The 20,329-nt window shown below is 41.8% G+C and overlaps 1 protein-coding gene across 3 annotated transcripts; it reads left to right on the plus strand.

The window, feature by feature from the left end:
* The first annotated feature begins 348 nt into the window (after nucleotides 1-348).
* Nucleotides 349-20,188, plus strand: LOC119740891 (nuclear exosome regulator NRDE2-like). Of its 3 annotated transcripts, none has more exons than XM_038216362.1 (10): nucleotides 349-605; nucleotides 3,671-4,007; nucleotides 4,161-4,643; nucleotides 5,082-6,073; nucleotides 7,061-7,197; nucleotides 8,645-8,768; nucleotides 9,367-10,971; nucleotides 17,381-17,496; nucleotides 17,725-17,796; nucleotides 19,125-20,188. In XM_038216362.1, exons 1-10 carry the CDS (start codon nucleotides 491-493, stop codon nucleotides 19,248-19,250), a joined length of 4,107 nt encoding a protein of 1,368 aa, XP_038072290.1. In that variant the 5' UTR covers nucleotides 349-490; the 3' UTR covers nucleotides 19,251-20,188. The 3 variants fall into 3 exon arrangements, with proteins under 3 accessions (XP_038072290.1, XP_038072289.1, XP_038072291.1); XM_038216363.1 differs by having other exon boundaries at nucleotides 350-605; nucleotides 3,671-3,980; nucleotides 4,263-4,643; XM_038216361.1 differs by having other exon boundaries at nucleotides 3,671-4,643.
* Nucleotides 20,189-20,329: the final 141 nt, after the last annotated feature.

The raw sequence follows: 20,329 nt of genomic DNA on the forward strand, positions 1-20,329 counted from the left end.
GAGCTTAATGTGCACTCGCACTTGTTGTTGTTGTTTGTTTTTTGGGGGTTTTGGGGGTTTTGTTTCCTCCCCTCTGGGACCATATCTAATGTAACCCCCCCCCCCCCCCCCCCCCCCCCGCAACCAATTAGCAACAAAACCCCCAAGGCTTGGAAGCCACAAGTCTCAAATGCTTGATCTCCACAAATATTTCTACAATCAGTCCCAATTACATGGGCCGCAAGGACCTATCAAAATTATCTGTGGCCCTCGCGCGCAGGGATTTTACATTTTAGTTAGGCTAACTTTACAAGACCTTACGCGGTTAATTGTGAGTTTAGACATAATAGAGGGCGCTATTCAACAAATCTAAAAACGTTTGTCCCGCGGTACAAAACCATACGTGTCAGTATCGTCTGCTCTTCCGGAATTGAGCATTTGTAACATTAACGTAGATGTCAGCAATCAATGATTCTACATATTTACGTTGCATTATTTTCTTTGCAAAATAATGTCGAGTGGGCATCGGTTGTTTCCGAGTGCAAATGCAGTGCAAAAAAATGAACACAACACTGTCGTCGCTGTCAGTGTCAGTGTCATTGATGACTGCACTCCAACTGCGCAAAGTAAGAATAACGCAGTGGCTATTGTTACGGCAGCCGTATCGTAACGCATTTCCCATTTTCTATCGTTACGGTAGACTGCAACTTTTATAAAAACATGACAAGAAAATATTGGTAATCCTTACTTTTAGGACACCTCTATTTTTTACGAGTTCTGTTCAAAACTGACTTTTGCAGATGTCTGTCCAGTACCAAAGTGACTTTTGCAGGCTAAAGCAGTCCTTAGAAGTCAAGAAGGTGTCATTGCCAATTGTTCAGATGTGCCAAGAAGTATCAGAATGTCAATTTTGAGTCATTTAGTCAACTGTTTTGGCGAGTCTTTCCCTTCCTATATAGGAACGGGGTCCTAAAAGTAAGGATTACCAAAATATTAATTAGAAGGAAAATCTTTTGAACGTTATGAAATTCGGACTTTATTTCCCTTTTAAAAAAAATCCTCCAAAGCCTCAGGTTAGAAAAGGAAAAAAATTCGAGTGCAAAACTGAGATTCGAACCCGCAACCTCGCAGTGCAAAATCCTACCCTCTATCGACTGAGCTGTCGCACTGCTCGCTAAAATGTGGGGAAACAAATAATTATATACCTGCGTGTGTATCAAAAAAGTATCGTACATGTAGAGGGCGCTAAACAACGACTGCCGTAACGATAGCCACTTCGTAAGAATAAACCAGTATTTTTCCTCTTCAGATAAGTTAGTTGGGAGTTTAATTTATTTTAAGCATTTGAGGGAAAAGAAGGAAAGAATTACTGGGCCACCAACTCGGACCTCCTGCACAAAGTCTATGGGCCATAGCAGAACAATTTAAAAGATTATTTTTAAAGAATTTTTCCACTCCTTTCCTTAATTTATAGGCCTATTAAATCATTTGTTTCTTCATCAGATTTACAACTTACGGTATTTTTCAGATTATATTAAGGAATATGAGCAGTGGCCCAGTATGAAATTCTTTCTGAAAAGAAGGAAAAAAATTCATCAGCCATCAGAAAGCGATAACATGTCCTAAAATAAGTTAAAAAAAGACACATAGCAAGGAAAATATTGAAGCATTTGAGAAAACATTTGACAATTTTCCAGACCAGTCCCATAGGGTTTGTACACAGGGTGTCAAGTAACGTCCGTATATGGAATTCTTTCCAAAAGAAGAGTCTGAGAATCTAAGTGTCTTGCAGTGGTTCCATTGAAACTACTGACATGGGTTCTCAGATGAGCGCACTGACGGCAAGTTGATAGTCATATAGTAATAAGGCCAATGGAAAGTAATCTGACGCTGCTTTTTCTTCTTATATTAGCTCAATGAGGGTTTTTGCAAAAGTGACAATAAAACATGAACCTGGGACTGAAAAACATTTCCAATTTTGTAAGGAAATACTTTGTACTCAACCGCTGAAGTAGCGTCAGGCTGCTACATTCTTTCCTTTCGTTTCACCTACATGTGTGACCTTGTACTATTTACGGAAATGATAATTTTCAATTAAGTAGGGGCCTATCAGGCAAAGTAAAAGAAAAAACATGTTTAGCGTCCCCGCCCACTTCCTTTTTAGAGGCCGCCTCCTTTTTTTTGCTTTTTTTTTTTTTTTTTTTTAAGGCAGTGTATATTTTGCCGGAGACGGCAAACCTTTAGTAAACGTTAGTTTGCCGGATATGCACTGAACATGCGCAGTTACTGTTTTTTTGTACTTAAACATTTTCCGGTGACAAGTTTTAGTCTGGCTCCATGCCAAAATTATCGTTGTTACCTCGTATTCACAAGATAGGATTCAGACCATTTTATAATTTCGGACTTTATTTCCCTTTTAAAGGGAATATACATCATTTGCATTTGCTGTAATTTTCAGAAATGGATGGAATTGGGGGGTTGGAAATATATAGCAAATATAGTTGCACTGACTTTTTTGAGGTTTTGGGTTCGAAAATGCTATAAAAACCAAGAAAAACTATCATTTTCCTGTAGTCTGGTTCCCTGACTCCATATAAGAAGAAACAGAGCAGTTTACATACATTGGGGAATTGTAAGGTCAGGGAACCAGTCTAGCTGGCTCGTACCCGTTCATAGGTTTGTAATCGATTGCAAACAAGTGCGATGGTCAATTGGGGCCAGTATTTGAAAAAAAAAGCCAGTTGTTTCCAACGCTGATCGGCCGATCAGCGTTGGAAATTGATACAAAAATACCACTTTTCTTGAAAATGACAGAATACCAGGTGCCATGATTTTACAGGATGCTTTACACTGTCATTCACTAACAGTCCAGCAAGGTATTTCAAAATGATTTGGTAGTTTTATTTTTTGATGTTTGCAAATGTTGTATTTTCCCTTTAAAAAAATCCTCCAGAGCCACAAATCTGAAAAAGAAAATGTAATACTCTGCAAAAAATGTTTGAGAGACATGTTAAAATAATAAAAGAAGAATATTCTTATTTATTTGGGGATGAGAAAAAAAACTTAAAAATGTGGTGCGGTCGGATTCGAACGCGAGTCATCCCGCTTACTAGAGCCTTTGCTTAACCACTACACCAAACGTGCTACACAACTTTTGGTGGGAATTTAATACATCTTATAATTCAGCCCTATTTTAAAGAGTACAGCGCCCTCTGTTGATATGGATTGCCGCCGGCAAACCTTTAGTAATCGTTAGTTTGCCGTCATTACCTCCGGCAAAATATCCACTATCTTTTTTTAAAGACAAAAATTGATAATTTTAACGCAGAAGAGATGTTCGGTTCTGCATAGTTACATCATTTTGGTCTCATTTTCTGTTGCATCTTGCCCATAAGAAGCCAATATGTCATTTCCTGAGTCCAAGTGGCGGCCATTTTGAAAAAAGCTGGTAACCATCTTGAAAAATAGCCCGGCCGCGTTGTCTTGAAAAATGTGTCGGGCGGCCATTTTGAAAAAAAAGAAGAAAAAAAAGGGCCTCCTCCTTCCTTTTTGTCAAAGAGGCAGGACGCTAAACATGTTTTTTTTTTATTTTGCCTCACTATCGGTGAAACATAACTAATTTTAACCCAACATGCTCTATATTGCAATACATTGTATTTAATTTAACCCACCTTTGCTATTTGTTTTTTAGAAAATGGCAACTTGGACTGGCTGACCAATAAGAGCTTCCGAAGCGACAATGCGATCGCAATCGCCAAGCAACATCTGAGAACAGAGGACAGTGAAAGACATCGGCAGCGACTTAGAATCACTACTCCCCATCCAACAACATCCGAGAGCTCTGACTCGAGCTCTGACTCCAGCAGCTCTAGCAGCGACAGCTCAAGGTCTAGACATTCTTACAGCAAACGGAGCAGAGAACACAGACACAAGCGAGGCTACAGAGCAGAGTCTATTGATAGGTACAGAAGAAAAAGTACAACATCCGAGAGCTCTGACTCGAGCAGCTCTAGCAGCGGCAGTTCAAGGTCTAGACGTTCTTACAGCAAACGGAGCAGAAAACACAGACACAGGCGAGACGACAGAGCAGAGTCTAGTGATAGGTACAGAAGAAAAAGAACAACATCCAAGAGCTCTGACTCCAGCTCAGACTCGAGCAGCTCTAGCAGTGACAGTTCAAGGTCTAGACGTTCTTACAGCAAACGGAGCAGAAAACACAGACACAGGCGAGACGACGGAGCAGAGTCTAGTGATAGGTACAGAAGAAAGAGAACAACATCTGAGAGCTCTGACTCGAGCAGCTCTAGCAGCGACAGCTCAAGGTCTGGACATGCTTACAGCAAACGGAGCAGAAAACACAGACACAAGCGAGACTACCGTGCAGAGTCTAGTGATAGGTACAGAAGAAAAAGTACAACATCTGAGAGCTCTGACTCGAGCAGCTCTAGCCGCAACAGCTCAAGGTCTAGACATGCTTACGGCAAACGGAAGAGAAAATACAGAAACAAGCGAGACTACAGAGCGGAGTCCAGTGATAGACACGGGAGGAAAAGCCATGGTCGTGACAGGCATCACAGGGACAAGAAGAGAAAGAGGAGGGAACGTGATTCAAGCTACTCCAGTGATGAAAGCAACACTCGCAGAGATCCCTTGAGATCAGAGAAGTAAGTTGCTGGGTTTACCTCCTGAAGATCATTGACAGGAATGTCATGAATCTTTTAATTTGCATAATTTTGGTAGTTGATTGCCTATCCTGGGCCAGACTGGGACCTCAAGTCCTGAAAAAAAATACATAACTTATAACTTTCCCATCAAAACAGCCAATCCCTGACGTCAAAACAGCGTTGGGAGGTATAGGTGATAGCAAAATATTCACTGTCTACATGTACAATGTAAAGTGCACAATTCATATCAAAAGGGACACTTGTGGGCATATTATAAAACAAAGAATAAACCTTATTCCAATGATGCCAATTTAACTTGATCTCAGTTGGTGTTGATACATGAATGTAAGTAGAAATAGACTTCATTGTAATTTCATCTGCAAAACATAGTAAGTAAAAAAATGAGAAACATTCTCTCTTTCTGAATTTCTCAAACAGGAGGACGGCCGGTGTAGGTGAGGGCTTTCGCATCGATGTGAAATCGGACAAGAACAACCTGTGCTTTGACAGTCTCCATTTCACAGACACTGTCATCTACCGTCGCGTCGGGCACTCCTGCCTTGGTTTGAACCGACGACGTCAGTCGGTGATTTGGAAAGAAGCTTCAAAGGCAAAGAAATACAAGACAGAATCGAGTACACTGAGATATTTCACTCCAAATATTGTCGACTTAGAGAGTGAAAATGTGGAAGAAGGTACTGTACTTGCAGACCGCAGTCGGGCAGACATACCTCAAGAAAGGAAGCAGAGAACCATTTCTTACATCCCGATAGATGCCTCTGCCACCAACCTACCCAGGCCTGACTTTGATCCTCTCGGTGTCTACGATCCATCCACCCAAGCCTACCTTGGATCAGACCCCAAACCAAGCCACATTAACACTGCAAAACCCCAGCACCAATCAGCACCAACCAGCAATAGACTCTCGGCATTCACAAAGACCACCGCGTCCTACAACCGGCACTTGCACGACAATCCCCAAGACATTCCCAAGTGGCTGGAGTTCATCCGCTTCCAAGACACCGCCGAGTTTGACACACTGGTTTCCACCAGCGACATCAGTGGTTCAAACGCAAAGCAAAGCGGCCGAAAGAGGACAGCTAAGATGATTGCCGAGAAGAAGCTTGCCATTCTGGAAAAGGCCCTCCTGAAAAACCCTGACAGCGTCCCCTTGCAACTTGAGCAGCTGGAGATTGGTAAAGAATTCTGGGACATGTCGCAGCAGACAAGACAATGGGAAAAGCTCCTGAAATCAAACCCGGACAACATCCCGTTATGGAGGGAGTACCTCCTCTTCAAGCAGGCATACTTCTCCGCGTTCTCTGTTTCCAAGGTTGCGGGACTGTACGGGAGGTGTTTTAGGAAGTTGGTTGCTAGACAGAAGGATCTGGATGGATGCGAGGCTGTGGAATTGGAGAATCAATTACTTGGTGAGAAATAGTTCTGTTTGTCGGTCACAGGTTTGATTGGCAATTGCAAAGCATGGGTAGAAATTGATGTACCCAAAGGTTAACCCATGTTTGTCTAAAAGCCCCAACACTGTGGGACTAAAGCCAGTCCACATTTTACGCGAATGTGAGTGCCAAGCAAATTTGAGGTCCGAATAATTGGCCAAAGAAGACATTAGTTCAGAGTTTTTGTGAATTTGCAACTTCGTGAATGTACATGTATTAATCTTCCTGCAATTGCGTGATTTCGTCTTCCTGCAACATGTTGCATGCCTGCAGATTGTGTGGTTGCCGTGATGTTAAAGGTTTCATACAATGTCAAAACATATACAAAAGAATGTTTACCAAATATTAAACAATTTTGTCTACATGTACAAGCCCTAACACTCTGAGACTTGACAAAGGAAACTTCAAATTTCATGCAAATAATTTGCCAGTGATGACATTTTAGTGAATTTTTGTGAATTTTGTTTGCAGCTGCAGTGATGTACATGAAAGTCTTCCTGCCATTTGCAAGATCTCAGGCTTTTTTTAGCCCTCATTTAAACAGTCACAGACAGTCAAAATTCTCATTCACTTGCCCTGCTTTACTTTTAACATGGGCTAGTCACCGGCAATCAGATCATACATGTAGTCAAGCAAGAACTGCGACTAGTCAAAGTCAGTCAACAGACCATGAACAAAGCAGGCAAGTTGCGGGCACAGCTGGCTTATCAATCACCCCCAGTCAAAGCAAAGCTGTATCAAGTTACATAAACAGTCACGGCCAGTCAATACTGCTTTATTCTTAGGCAGTGGGAATTCTTAACTGTTGAAAACAGTCACTTGATTGATTTTGACTGAAAGGACTACTAGTACCTGGCACAGAATGTATGTTTGCATAGGAGGGTTAATTTGCAGGGAACATATTAATGCCATACATGTATTTACATTTACTTGTTTAACAAGATACCTGTTTAACCCTTGCAGATTTGTTTGTTAGCTTGTGTCATTTCTGGCGGCAGGCCGGTCATACAGAGAAAGCAGTGGCAGCCTACCAGGCCATGATAGAGCTCAACTGCTTCTGTCCTCAGCAATTCCAGCAAGACACACACGCACAGGGCCAGGTAATGATAACAAACACAGGTCACTCTCGCAAAATACAAACTCTGTTATAACCAAATTTAGGTAATCCGGTTCGTTAGTGACTTCGTCATACACCCACACTGATTACTAGCGCCCATTGGATAAACACTCAAGTTGCGTTAGCTTCTGGTTCCAATGGTTCCAATGCTACTTAACCCTATCCCTGCTGAATCCAACAGGATCCAACTATGTCACATACCCGATGGAGCCTGTTGGATTGAGCAGTTAACCCCTTGTGTACATTCCTCATGCAAAATGTTGGATTCAGCAGGCAACTGAACCGCATTATAACGCATTGTTGGACTCCGTTGGATTCAGCAGACAACTGAAAATGAGGCACAGTGGATTGAACAGGAAAGTCCGGTTGGACTCTGTTGGATTTAGCAGGGTAGTCCTGAGGAAGTACAAGGGGTCTTAGGGTTAATGGCCAGTGGGCGTGGTTTAAACTGAAGTAACGTCACACTAAATAACGAACCAGATACTCAACATAAAGCCTGGGTCCGGACTGTGCATTTACATGCACAATAAATGGGACCGAGGCCTTATGTTCACTATAACCATTGACAACAGCCAATTAACAGCTGGATCTAGCCAAAATGTTTTGTTATATCTGAATTGTGTAGTTTGTACCTATGTATTAACGAGAGATTCTACTGTATATTCCAAAGATGCATTCTTAGCAGTAGTATATGTACATGCATGTCTGCTCCTCTGACACATTTAATGCATCCTCCTTCAAACGAATTGTGAGAGAACATTTTTTTCTTCATTTGCTGTGTTGAAATTTTACTACTTCTGAATTATACCTTAAGTGAATCCTCCTGAATGTGCAAGGAACATTTTTTGGTACTTTGAATTTCGTAGGAATGGCATCAAGCCCAATGTAAATAAAGAGTGGCATGCGAAATCCTCTCTGGTGGATTTTTGAATATTGGGGTGACGTAGTGTTGAACACAAAGACAAAAATTTGGCCCAACCCAACACAATAAGTCTCTAGTTGCCAGAACTACATGTACTTGGGATAATTGGCCTTTTCACAGAATCTTTCACTGTGAACATTTATCAGAATAATATCAAAATACATATAAAACTGAGTGATATGGGCTCCGTGCGCGAACAGAGAGGGCGTTTTTTTAACCAAGTTGAGGGGACAAACCTTTTGCGCATACTGGTTTGTGCTCGTATAGCGTAAAGTACGCACACGCTTATTTTATCCGTTTTAGCGTCGGGCGTTGTTGGTATGTCCCTTCCGGTGGTTTTCCCGAATGCCCCTTTCATACCATTGAGGGCGGCTTGTGCACTGAACCCACATCAACATGAAAACCAAATATATCTGCTGCCTACGTTGTGTTAAAAAGTAAGAAGTGATCATTGTCCTTAGGCTGCCAATATATAACTTTCACCCGGTTTTAAAAATTCCACTTTCAGATTGCATTTTTGGAGACGTTTTGGGATAGCGCCGAGCCTCGATTTGGAGAGAGAGGAGCCAAAGGTTGGGCCAGCTGGATGCAGAAGAAGCAGAGAGGAGGCTGGGCACAAATCCAAGAGCCTCGTAAGTCTTGTCCTTTGTACTTGACTGTCTCCCCAGGATTTTTCATTCAGGGTGGGGTTATTCAAAGTGGCAACTTCAAATAAAGTTTTAGGGTGAGAACAGCTTTATGTAATGGTACGACGAGTTAACATGGTTAAAGGGCGAGTCCAAGAATTTGATGGATTTAAGTGTTTTTTATTCTACTATTGGGCATCTGCAAGGAGAATACCCACGAGAATTTTTTTACGGGGGGTGTTAGTCTTTGCAATGAGTTTGTAATTACAGAAAACATGGTGTTACGAACGGGACCATAAGGGGACCTTTTCTTGGACTAGCCCTAAAATGATTCTGTGAGTGTTCCTGTGCAGTGCAGCACAGAATGTCATGCATGCAGTGCATTGTTCAGTTTTAAAAACACGGCCAATTACTGTGGTTCTCTTTTTCACTAAGTTTACTGGCCGTCTTTTCCTGAGTGTTTTGTACCAATCTGCCAGTAAAAAAAATGGGGGAAATTGTTTGAATTTGAAAGTTTGAAAGTACAGAATTTTGAAAGTTTGGAACATTTACTTGATATTTTTTGCGGGTATTTGGAAAATTATGAACATTTTTATTCTTTCAGAATCTGACGATCGAGCTCTAGAGGAATCTTCCAACCCTTCCATGAATTCATCCGACCAGCCTCTGTGGCAAGCCTGGATGCGGGAAGAGGTCTTTAGAGAGCAGAGTCATTTCGCTCCCTGGCGTCCTGACGAAGCCAAGGGTGAAACAGAAGAGGACTGTGAGGATCCGGAGCGGATGGTTCTCTTCGACGACATCGGTCAAGCTCTCTTCAGGCTCAGTTCTCAGCAGAACCAGTTTCGTCTCGTCCTCTTCTTCCTGGACTTTCTTGGCGTATCGGTTCCCAGATGTTTGTTGGAGGGTCCTGGTGAAGTTGCCAACACGACAGGGATTTACCTAGAGCAGCCAAGCCAGATATTGCCTCCCGTCTGTAAGCCGACTTTGACACTCTCAGGAGTTGCAGGTAATTGTAGGACCCTGGAGCAGTTTGAGAGGAACGTGGACTCCGCTAAGAGGAGTCGCATCAGAGATACCAACACACAGAATAAAGCTCTTGAAGACTTTGTGGAGGAAGTGTTCGTCCGAATCATACCAGTTTTTCCCGAGCAAGCACAGACCAAGCTTCTGTTGATGAGGTTAGACTTCCACATAAAAAAAGCTCTAATGTCGACAGATGATAAGCGTGGGCAGAAGAAGCGACTTAAGGATGCCAAGAGATTTGCCAAGAAGCTACTTAGCCAGGAGGAGAATCGTAACAACTTGGATCTCTGGGCTGCCTTAGCAAGATGGGAACACTCTCTGAATAACACGGATGAAGCTAAACGTGTGCTGCAAACAGCCCTGATCTTTCTTGGGCAGCCTAAGACCGAAACAGACAGGCATGCTGCCACAAGACTTGTGTGGACATTCGCAGACATGTTTGTCCAGTATGACTCAACACCTGCGAGTTCTGTTGGAGCTGTTAATGGAAGCAACACGGAGGTGCTGCATTTACTGACTGCCGTTGCAGAGGGGGGAGTGTTCACTCCCCTCCAAGAGGTACCGGGACAATGTGTGTCTGCAACAAGAATCCTAAAAGCTAGGAGAAACTATCAAGAGATGATGACACAAGCCTTGGCCTCTTACTCAAAGGAATGTGATGAAAACACTGAGCTCTCAGAGTGGTGTCGGCCTTCTGGAAGCTACATCGTACATCTCGCCAAGTGCTTTGCCATCTTCCAGTACCTGACCGTGGGCATGAAGGCAGCATCAGTCGTCTATGAGTCCAGCCTCTCGGCCCTCAAAAGAAGTGGTTCAAGAGGCTCCGACTTTACAAGTCCACGGCAGGTCCGAGTGGACCAGGAGTTACTGACAACAGCCCACGTCAGGCTCTTCTCGGCCCACGCATACAGCAACCCCGGCCCGCTTGGAACCCTGAGGAACCTAATCAAGACCTCCCTGGCGGATTACCCATCCAGCCCGGAGTTGCTGGATGCTTTCATCCACTCAGAAGCCAAGTCCCACATTGCCGGGCGAGTCCGTCGGTATTTTGATCAGGTGACGAGACGAAGCAACCATCCCATCCAGTGGTTGTTTGCTATCAGGGCAGAGCTGCTTAGGCAGGAAGCTGTACTTGCTGCTACTACTGCTGCAGAAGTCAAGGACCTACTAGCACAACAAATTGGAGGTATGGCTATCTGTAAAGACAGTTTTTCTAAATTTGTCATTGTTAGTAAAGCCACGGTTTGCATTTGTGGCAGTGATATGAAAATAGTCTGCACTTGATTACTTGTGCAGTGTACATGTACAGTACCGCTCAGCGTTAATAATTCCTGATAAACGGTAAACACGTTCTTCGTCAATGGGGTTTCAGCTCTGCCCACTACGGAAGGCTGATTATCGGGGATTAAAAAACCACAAACGATCCTGCGGTCAAGCGCCCAGTTGACATCGTTATATTGCTGCAATACACGTTGTTTTGTTTACCAATCAACCACAGGCAGATCTCGTGGCGGTAGTTCGTTTTTATGAGGTTGGCGAACGCTTCTTATCTGCGCTTAATCCTTAGCAAACACTGCGAGATAATAACATTGTTACCTGGAGTAATTCTGCACTCATACATGTACCAACAGGCCGCTACACTACAGTAACCGCACTGGACTTTTTTTGGTCAAACTAACCGAGACTATGGGTACTTTTCCCATTTTAAGTCCAGTGCGGACAGCCTAGGACGTTTTCCTCTCGGTTACTTTTCCTGAGTCCAGCGGTTACTTTTACTGGCCGACTGCTGCCCAGGAAAACTTCCCACGCGCCCAGGAAAACTGACCAGGTCACTTTTCCCAAGACGATAAGTCCAGTGCGGACAGTGCGAGTCGGTAAAAGCGGCTCAGGAAAGCGTACATCCGGCCCGAGCGCCCTGTTATGCATACAGAGACTGCACGAACCTGCACGTGCAGTGGCCGAACATTTTGTAGAAACACGCTGCGGTGTATCATCAAGTCCGAGCGGTAAAATCTCGTTAAAATATATTTCAACGGACAAATACATACACAGAGAAGAGAGATCACGTTCTGAGAATTAATTTGCGGAAATTCTCTTTCTCCACCGATGTATGTTATTTTCTACGATCCAAATTCGTCCTGATACGCTACTGTAGTCATGCACGGAACATCATGGTCCGGTACCGTACGTAGGCCGTAGTCACTGGTTCCTGGCCCACATCATAGCTTCGATTCTGTAAGCATGCGATGGGAACCAACGAATACTGATGGCACTGCTGCCGCACGGAACATCGTACAGCGGCATGGCTTCGACGACGTGCATCACAAATGCGTCAGAATTATAGGCCTTTTCGTCAAGATTTAGCGTGTCAAGATGAAATAATATCGTGTAAACGATTATGTTATGCATGCAAATGGCGTGTGTAATATTACTGAGCGTATCGGTGGCTGAAAATGTGATCGGCAATTTGTTTTCTGTGTACGGTGAGTCATTATACTGACACTGTGACAGCTCCGTTACTTCTCCCACGCGGTCTGGGTAAATTTTCCCGTGTCGAAAGTCCAAGTGCGGACAGTGGTCACATTTGACCATTTCTCATGATGAGTGGATACCGGTTTTCAGAACATTTCACGAAAACGTTCTACAGTATAGACTGTATAGTACGTACGTATCCATAGAGCGGTCTAAAAAACGACCAATATAGTATCATGCCGGGGGGGGGGGGGGGGGGGGAATCAGGCTTCTTTCTTTGAGAGGCCGCCTGGGTATTTTGGGGGGGGGGGGAATACGAAAATGTTAGGAAAAAAAAATTTCCAGAGGCGAAATACAAATAAAGAAGAACTCAATCTTCTGCTAGTGTTGTCAAATATAGTGTCACTGTCACTTCAAAAATGTCACTTCAAGAAAGACATTTTCCAGGCCTGAGGAAGATCGTTTATTTGTATTTTGTTCGTAACATTCAAGCTCAGATTATCTATAAACAAATTATTAAACGAAATAGAAGCCGCATCTTAGGCCAAAAGAAAGTTCTGCTTCCGGTTCCCTACCTACCCTATTTTTTTATGGGAAAATGAGAACAAAACAACCGATACCATCAATGTCTACCTTGTGACGCATACGTCTCCATAATGATCCTACCAAAAAAAAATGTCAAAAAAAATTAAAAATACATTCCCTACCTACCATACCTACCATATTTTTGAACGCCATGAAAAAATAATCGGAAGCAGAACTTTTTTGTTTGTTGCCTTCACAAATGTCCCCAAAGCGTCAGCATTCGAGAAAATAGTCACACCCTCTCTCACATGCAAGATTTTCTGGCTACGCAACCGGCAGTCTGGGACATCACAGGGGAGCCTCCCTAGCAACAGTATCTCTAGGCAACCAGGTTGGAGCGTGACAGTGGGCATGCTGCACCTGCGGCTCAGCCTAGCAAAGAATTCCAGCCATTGGCCATCAATATCCGTTTGAGTGCGGAAGGCGCGTCATATTCATGAAAGCATTAATAGTCCGTGAAGAAAGCAACCAATGGCGTATTTATTTGCCATGACCGGCTCATTTAATTGGCTGAGGCTGTTCATGGGACACCGTCCTCAAAGTTCGGCGGCGCCTTTAGCTGATGCCAAACTGATCCTTTGTATATAACGAGCAACAGATGTATTGTATCAATTTGAACAATGCGGCCATCAATCATTCTGCTGGGAAGGGTTTTTTTAAGATTTTATTTGGGCATTTTTTTCAAAGACCATAAAAACTTCAAACAGAAAATGAGGTAAACTGAAATTTCACACGGGCCCCTTTTGTGAATATGCACATGAAAAAATAACGAGTCGGGTAAGGATATTCCAAGTCCCAAAATAATTCATTAAATGCAGGGCCCTCCATGTGTTTATTTCGGGGCAAGACTTTATTCTTCATTTAAACCCCCCATCGCCTCCCCCCCCCCCAAAAAAAAACCCCACCCCACCCCACTATGCCTACATTATTCCGTGAAGGCTAGATGTTACTCTAGAATGTATTTTGACGTTCAATATAAAAGTCCAAGGGCTGTTGATAATCTTGATCTTATTCCTTTAAAATAAAATAAAAAATAAGCATAATTCGTATTTACGTTTCCCCAGGTGTTCACAGAAGATTTAACTGAGAGTTCATAATTTAATGGGCTAGGATGTTGGAAATCGTTTTATTTTAAAATCAAGCGAATCAGACAAATGGTATTAAATTAACCACTTGGTTGTATTCGGCGTCTCTCTCTAAAATAAAATGGCATGGCCTTTTAATAGTTTTATTGTGTAAATATACTTTGACGTTCAGTATAAAAGTCCAAGGGCTGCTGATAATAATCGTGATGTTATTCCTGAAAATAACAAAATCTAAGTATCATAATTCGTATTAAATTTTCTACAGGAATCAACAGGAGATTTAGCGAAGAGTTCGGAATTTAATGGGCTAGGACTTTTGAGTTATTCTGGAAATCGCATTTTTATTGTAACAATCAAGAAATTTAGAACCAGACAAATTATATTAAATTAACCCCTTAAATGTATTCGGTGTCTAGCTCTCTCTCGCTCTCTCCGAGGCTATAGAAAATAAGACAAAAAAGTGCGGTATAAACCAGTCTGTGCATATACACGTACGGTAGCTATTCGCTATAGCGCAGAGCGCTAGCATGGCAGGCCCACGCGGTGCACTGTTTACTGGTCAGTCGGATTCGACGTCGTAAAAATGCCAAGAAAACACCAATGGAGAAGGAACATTTTTGCAAGTTTATTCACAGAGCTTGATCTCTCTTGTCTGTGTATGTATTTTCCGTGTTCAAGCGTTCATTTTGAGATGGCACTACTCGTACTTGGAGTGATACGATCCAGCGTGTTTCCCCAAAATTGTCCACAGTAAAAACGAGGTCTGTCGCCCGCTGGCCACACATGCATTCACTCATGAATTACGGAGTTTTGGCCAGTTTCCAGTCTTGACTAGCGTTAACTTTTTGTGGCATTTTTTGTATAGCTTTCGTAGTGCAATGGAAAAAGTTCAGTCTAAAACTCCGCATATAATTGAATACCCCATTCAATCAGCATTAAAAAAAATGGCAAAAAAAATATTCCGACCGACCGACCCTATTTTGGAAAAGCATGTAATCAGAAGCAGAAGTATTTTTTGGCCTAAATGGGAATGACGATTTTCTTCGTTTATTAAAAAACAACATTACAACAACAACAGCGCACTGCCTATTATTTTGTTTTAATGATACTCTAGAATGTACTTTAGAATATATTTGATTGTTCGATTAAAAGACCAAGGGCTGTTGGTAATCTTGACCCTTATTCCTTTAAAAATAAGAAAAACTTTAGAACAATTCATATTAAATAAAATCACGAATTCGCAGGATTTAACGAGGAGTTTAGAATTTAATGGGCTGGGATGTAGGGAATTGTTTTGTTTCAAAAATCGAGAGGACCAGACAAATTTGTCTAGAATATATATTAAAAATATTCTTTGACGTTCAGTTAATGGTCCAAGGGATGCTGGTTACCTTGATATTATTTGTTAAGAAACTAAGCATAGTTCGTATTAAATGTTTCCCAGAAATCCACAGGATATTTAACGGAGAGTTCGTGTAGGTGTTTGTCGTTGTTTTACTTTAAAAAACGACCAAGCACATTTTTATACATGTTCCCCAATTACAGCCGGGGAATAAAATAGGGTCCTATATATTCTTGTCTGGAAAGCCATTTCGAGACGATGATTGACAGGCGAACTTCAAAACTTATACATTGTATAATCTTTGATGATAAGCGGCCTTGGAGGTATACTTGCACCATACATCGGTCAGCATGCCTTCTTGTAGCTGGAAAGATCGTGGTCAAAAGTTGATACACGATAGCAGATAATTGACCCAAGGATTTTACGACTGCATTATCTAACCACAAGTGCGTGTACTGGAACAATAAAACGATGTGTAGGCTGCTGCAGGAGGGAACGTTGTTTATAGAATCCATGAACGAAGGCAGGAAGTTTACAACCTTAGCCTGACCGCAGACTGTTTACCAATCGGATAAGCATGCCGTTTTGCGGCCTTTCGTCCAAACGCAACGAGATTATCGGGAGGATTATAGGTAACCATTGGTTACCGTTAACCGGTGGTAGGTTTACAATAATCGGTACTGTATTTTATCATTCATTCATAAATACATGTACCTAAGACAGTTTACCCATTCCTGTTGGTCGAGAGCCCATCATGTGGGTGGTTTTAAACAGCTGATAAAATAACGGCTGACTGGTTTTAAACCTTTTTCTGGTGTCCCATGAATTTTGACTCCTATGAAATCTTGTCCCTTTTAGTACCCTTTTATTGGATGAACGTTCACAATCTTGACTTAGGCAGTGCTACCAATGAGTCGGTACATCGAGAGTCCTAAATTCACACTACACCAGCACCACTGTGTTCTGCGCCACATCACGCAGTGCGTGCCTGCGTGTGCCAATCTCCATATAAGGAGATGTTTACGACTACTCACGAGAGGCACATATCAAAACATAGCTACATGCAGAGGGGTGTAAAAAAAACATGAAGTAAAGTTGTTGAACAAAATCGTTGAAAACTTATAAATGCTCAAAGGTATTTATGAATGGGAATAAATGTGCTTTGCCGGCATTACAACAAGTACCAGTACATGTGTGTTTAAACCAGCTCAGTCCCCTGAGCCTTTTTTAAACGTACATACTTGTTTAAAATCGGCCAAGTACACATTTATTCACTTAATAAAATCATCTTTTACCCTCTTGGATCTTCACAATCCACCATGATGTTTTCAAGGATTGTGCAGGACTGTGGACAATGAAATATGACGCACAACAAATGTGCCAATGGGTTTCTGCACCTGTTTTGCAGATACGGCTGGAGGTAGACGTAGGATTAATCATTTCCAAAACTAAAGAGGCTTGCAAAGCTCAGTTGTGTCAAAATGTGTATTTTGAATCCTTGATGTTGATCGGTTGTTCTCTTGCAACAGCAAAGTGAATATTATGTATTCCATATTGCATGATTCATACTACACATTGCCTACCATTCTTTCTCACCTCCCCTGTGTGCAGGAAACCAATGACACCACAGCAAGGGCACGCCAGTCTTTCTCCAGATGCATAGCCAGGGTTTTGTTTGCCCATTGCAAAATATAATTTTTTCGTCCCGTTAACCCATTTTTGCCATCCTGATTTTGCTTCTATCAGCGTCCCGATTTTGCTTTTAAAATCTCTAGCCCGTTGCACTCTGCCACTCCTCTGGTTACACTACTGTCTCTCTCGTATTTGCACAGTCGAGAGGCGATCTGTACATGGAACCATAATAGCTGATTCTTTGTTGTCATTTTTTTTCCATTTCTCCCGTCCCAATTTTGCTTCTATCAGCGTCCTGATTTTGCATTTAAAATCTCTAGCCCGTTGCACTCTGCCACTCTGCAACCCCCCTGGTTACACTACTGTACATGTATCTCTCTCATTTGCACAGTCGAGAGGCTATCTCTACATGGAACAAAAAAATCTGATTCTTTGTTTTCATTATTTCTTCCATTTTTTTCTCTCCCATTTCTTGTTAGTGTCCTTGCCAGAGTCAGGGATAAGCAACCGTATCCGTGCCTTGTTTGACAGGGCGTGTGAGAGTCAGCACTCCCGCCACTGTGTACTGCTGTGGAGGATGTACATGCAATTTGAGGTAATGGAAAAAAAAACGTATTCATCAACTTGCTCTGTCTAGTAACTGTACAATCTTTGTACGCTTATCATAAAAACTGGGCTTCAAGCCTAGTCTTTCTTTTAGCCTTCGCCCTGCTAATGAGTCAAGAAAGAAAACTGTATGTTCGAACGAAAATAACCCAGAAGTGTTTACATGTAGTTTGATTTTGAGGTCCTCTTATGGTTTTCTGTTCTTTACATTCATCAGGTCCAGCAAGGCAACTTGAAACGAGCCGAGTCCATATTCTACAGCGCATTGCAACACTGTCCATGGGCTAAGGTTGGTACCAAACGTGTAGCATTCATTGAAAACCCTAACAATCCCCATCCAGTCAAACTCCAACACCAGGGTTTGTTAGAATCTGTTTTATAATAAACTGATTATGCTTTACATGGGGTTAGGAATGCGACCAATATCAGTCCAACAATGTTTGTGTGCAGTTCACCATTTGGTGTTGGAATATGCAGGAGTGAGGAAGGTTCCTAGTAAATCACTCAAGGGGGTTAGGGTCAAAGAAACTTATCCTCCTGGTGCAGTTCTTGCCCCCCCCCCCAAAAAAAAATTACATGTATACCTTTTGAAGGGTAACTGATTCTCTAGGAACTAATTTAAGAAATCAAGGAGCTTTAAAAAGAAATTTCAAAAATGTTGAAAAAGATTGCTAAAGTTGAAGCGCCTTTGCCAATATGATAACCAAAACCTAAAATCGGACAGTATGTTCTATAGGCCATTGTCAGATCTAGACACTGACATGTGTTTCAGTGAAAAACAATATAAAATGACAGATGAAATAAAACTACTTGAACCAAACTCTGTTAACTTGGTCTTTACAGTCTTGTAAGAATCAGGAGCGGGGGTGGTGTACATATCAATATTTATGTCCATTCCTACCAGTGTCTAGGAGGGGCTTGGGTTCATCTGTTCTTTGTAACCTTGAGTGATCACTGAAAAACGTTTTTGGGAGGTGTTCATATAAAAAAAGTTACAAAGTCAAAATTGGGGTTATATACTTCGATTAATAACACCCGTGACTGTTACGTTTAAAGCTATAGTCCATCATTTGTAATTAGTGCATTTTGTTCGTTTGAAGCAACAAAAGTGTTCAAAATCTATTGAAGGATACTGAGCAACTAACCCGATGAAGTTTCAGCTAAGCTTCAGCTGTACATTCCGAGAAAAAATAGCATTCTAAGATCTCAATTTCAAATCAAAAGTTGCTGAATCATGTTTTGAATTGTTTTGAATTGCAGCTATACGCGGCGTCGCGCACTGATCCGACGAATTATAACAACCGCGTGTGCGTGTGCGTCGTTCCAATGCTTGTGCGCGCTGCGCTGAATAACAAAACGAACTACTAATTTAAATTTTCCTACGGTGCTTCTTAAGAATCACCGTTGGAAATGCCTTCTTTCGTTGATTACTTCAAAATGACAGCTTCCCAGAAAGAATAATTTCACAGGGAGTTTAGTTCCCTTACAATCTTTCAAAAAAGTTTGTTTTTCAACAGTTATTATGCCAGTTACTTCTCGGATGGCTGCAAATGATGGACTATAGCTTTAAACAAGCGTATATCCTCTTGTATTTTTTGTTTTGTTTCCTGGTTTCAGGTCCTGTACATGGATGCGGTCAGATACTTCCCCACCAAGTTGCAGGATTGTCAGGATCTGCTGATGGAGAAAGAGCTTCGCATCCGAGCACCCCTGGAGGAAGTGGAGCTCCTCATCAAGACCTGAGCTCAATTCCTTGGTGCTAAGCAGAAAATGATGCTTAGCAGATGCATGTGTTAAGCCAAAATCAGAGGGCAACCAGTCACAAACAGTGTGCATTGCATAGCATTTTGGCTGGTAACTTGTTTTTACCAAATTTTTGATTTTGCAAAAAAACAAGATTTTTGAAAAAGACAAAATATATCGGCCAAAGTTTAAGATCAAGTCAAACACCACAAATATACTGACTCTTGAGAATCATTTGTACCATATTTGTATGATACTTCTCACCGTTACTTCATATTTTGCAACAATATGTTGATATTTGCAAAGAAGACAGACCATGTACAACGACAGTTCAAGTTCATTACACGGTGTGTAAAAAAGAATGGGAACCACTGATGACACCCCCGGAGATTCAAGGAAAGCTTTACGATTGAACCTGTCACCCGCCCCTGCGAATATATGGTGGTGTACCCTAACGTGGCGCACTTCGACAACTCACTGGACATCCGTTCAAATTGCTTCAAAATCCAAGAGCCGATTCTGTTCAGACTTACACACGTTAGTGCCGGATTGAACACCCTCCAGAAAAACTGTCATTCATTTTGGTTTAGTACAAATGACAAAAAAAATCAGAGAGTACGACAGAATTGTCGAGAAGTTACTTACGCAAAACTGTCGAACTGTCCCCTAACGTGGTGCACGCCGCTGATTGGCTGAAATGGTTTGGTACCATGCTACGGTGGCCTATGACGATCATTTGCCCTAACGACAATTTGCCGTGAAAAAAAGTTTCATTTTATTGCATTTTATGTTATGCAGGAAACAATATGGATCTTTAGGTGTTTACAAGTTTACAAACGGCTACAACATTAAAAACAGTTGAAAAGTAAAGCAAATCTCTTGAACCTCGAAATCAGAAAATATAGCAATGCAAAAAGACATGACCCTTAAATAAAAAATAAACATGGTCATTTCTGTTTTAGCCTCTGAAAAAGAACTTGCAACGTCAGGCCACATTGATTTTTAGAAAAAAATAAACAGTTACAAAAACGTACGCTCGTCCAATATTGTAAAAAAAATAAAAATAAAAATATCCAGTA

This window comes from Patiria miniata, unplaced genomic scaffold (genome assembly GCF_015706575.1).
Source record: "Patiria miniata isolate m_02_andy unplaced genomic scaffold, ASM1570657v1 HiC_scaffold_5, whole genome shotgun sequence".
Classification (NCBI taxonomy): domain Eukaryota; kingdom Metazoa; phylum Echinodermata; class Asteroidea; order Valvatida; family Asterinidae; genus Patiria; species Patiria miniata.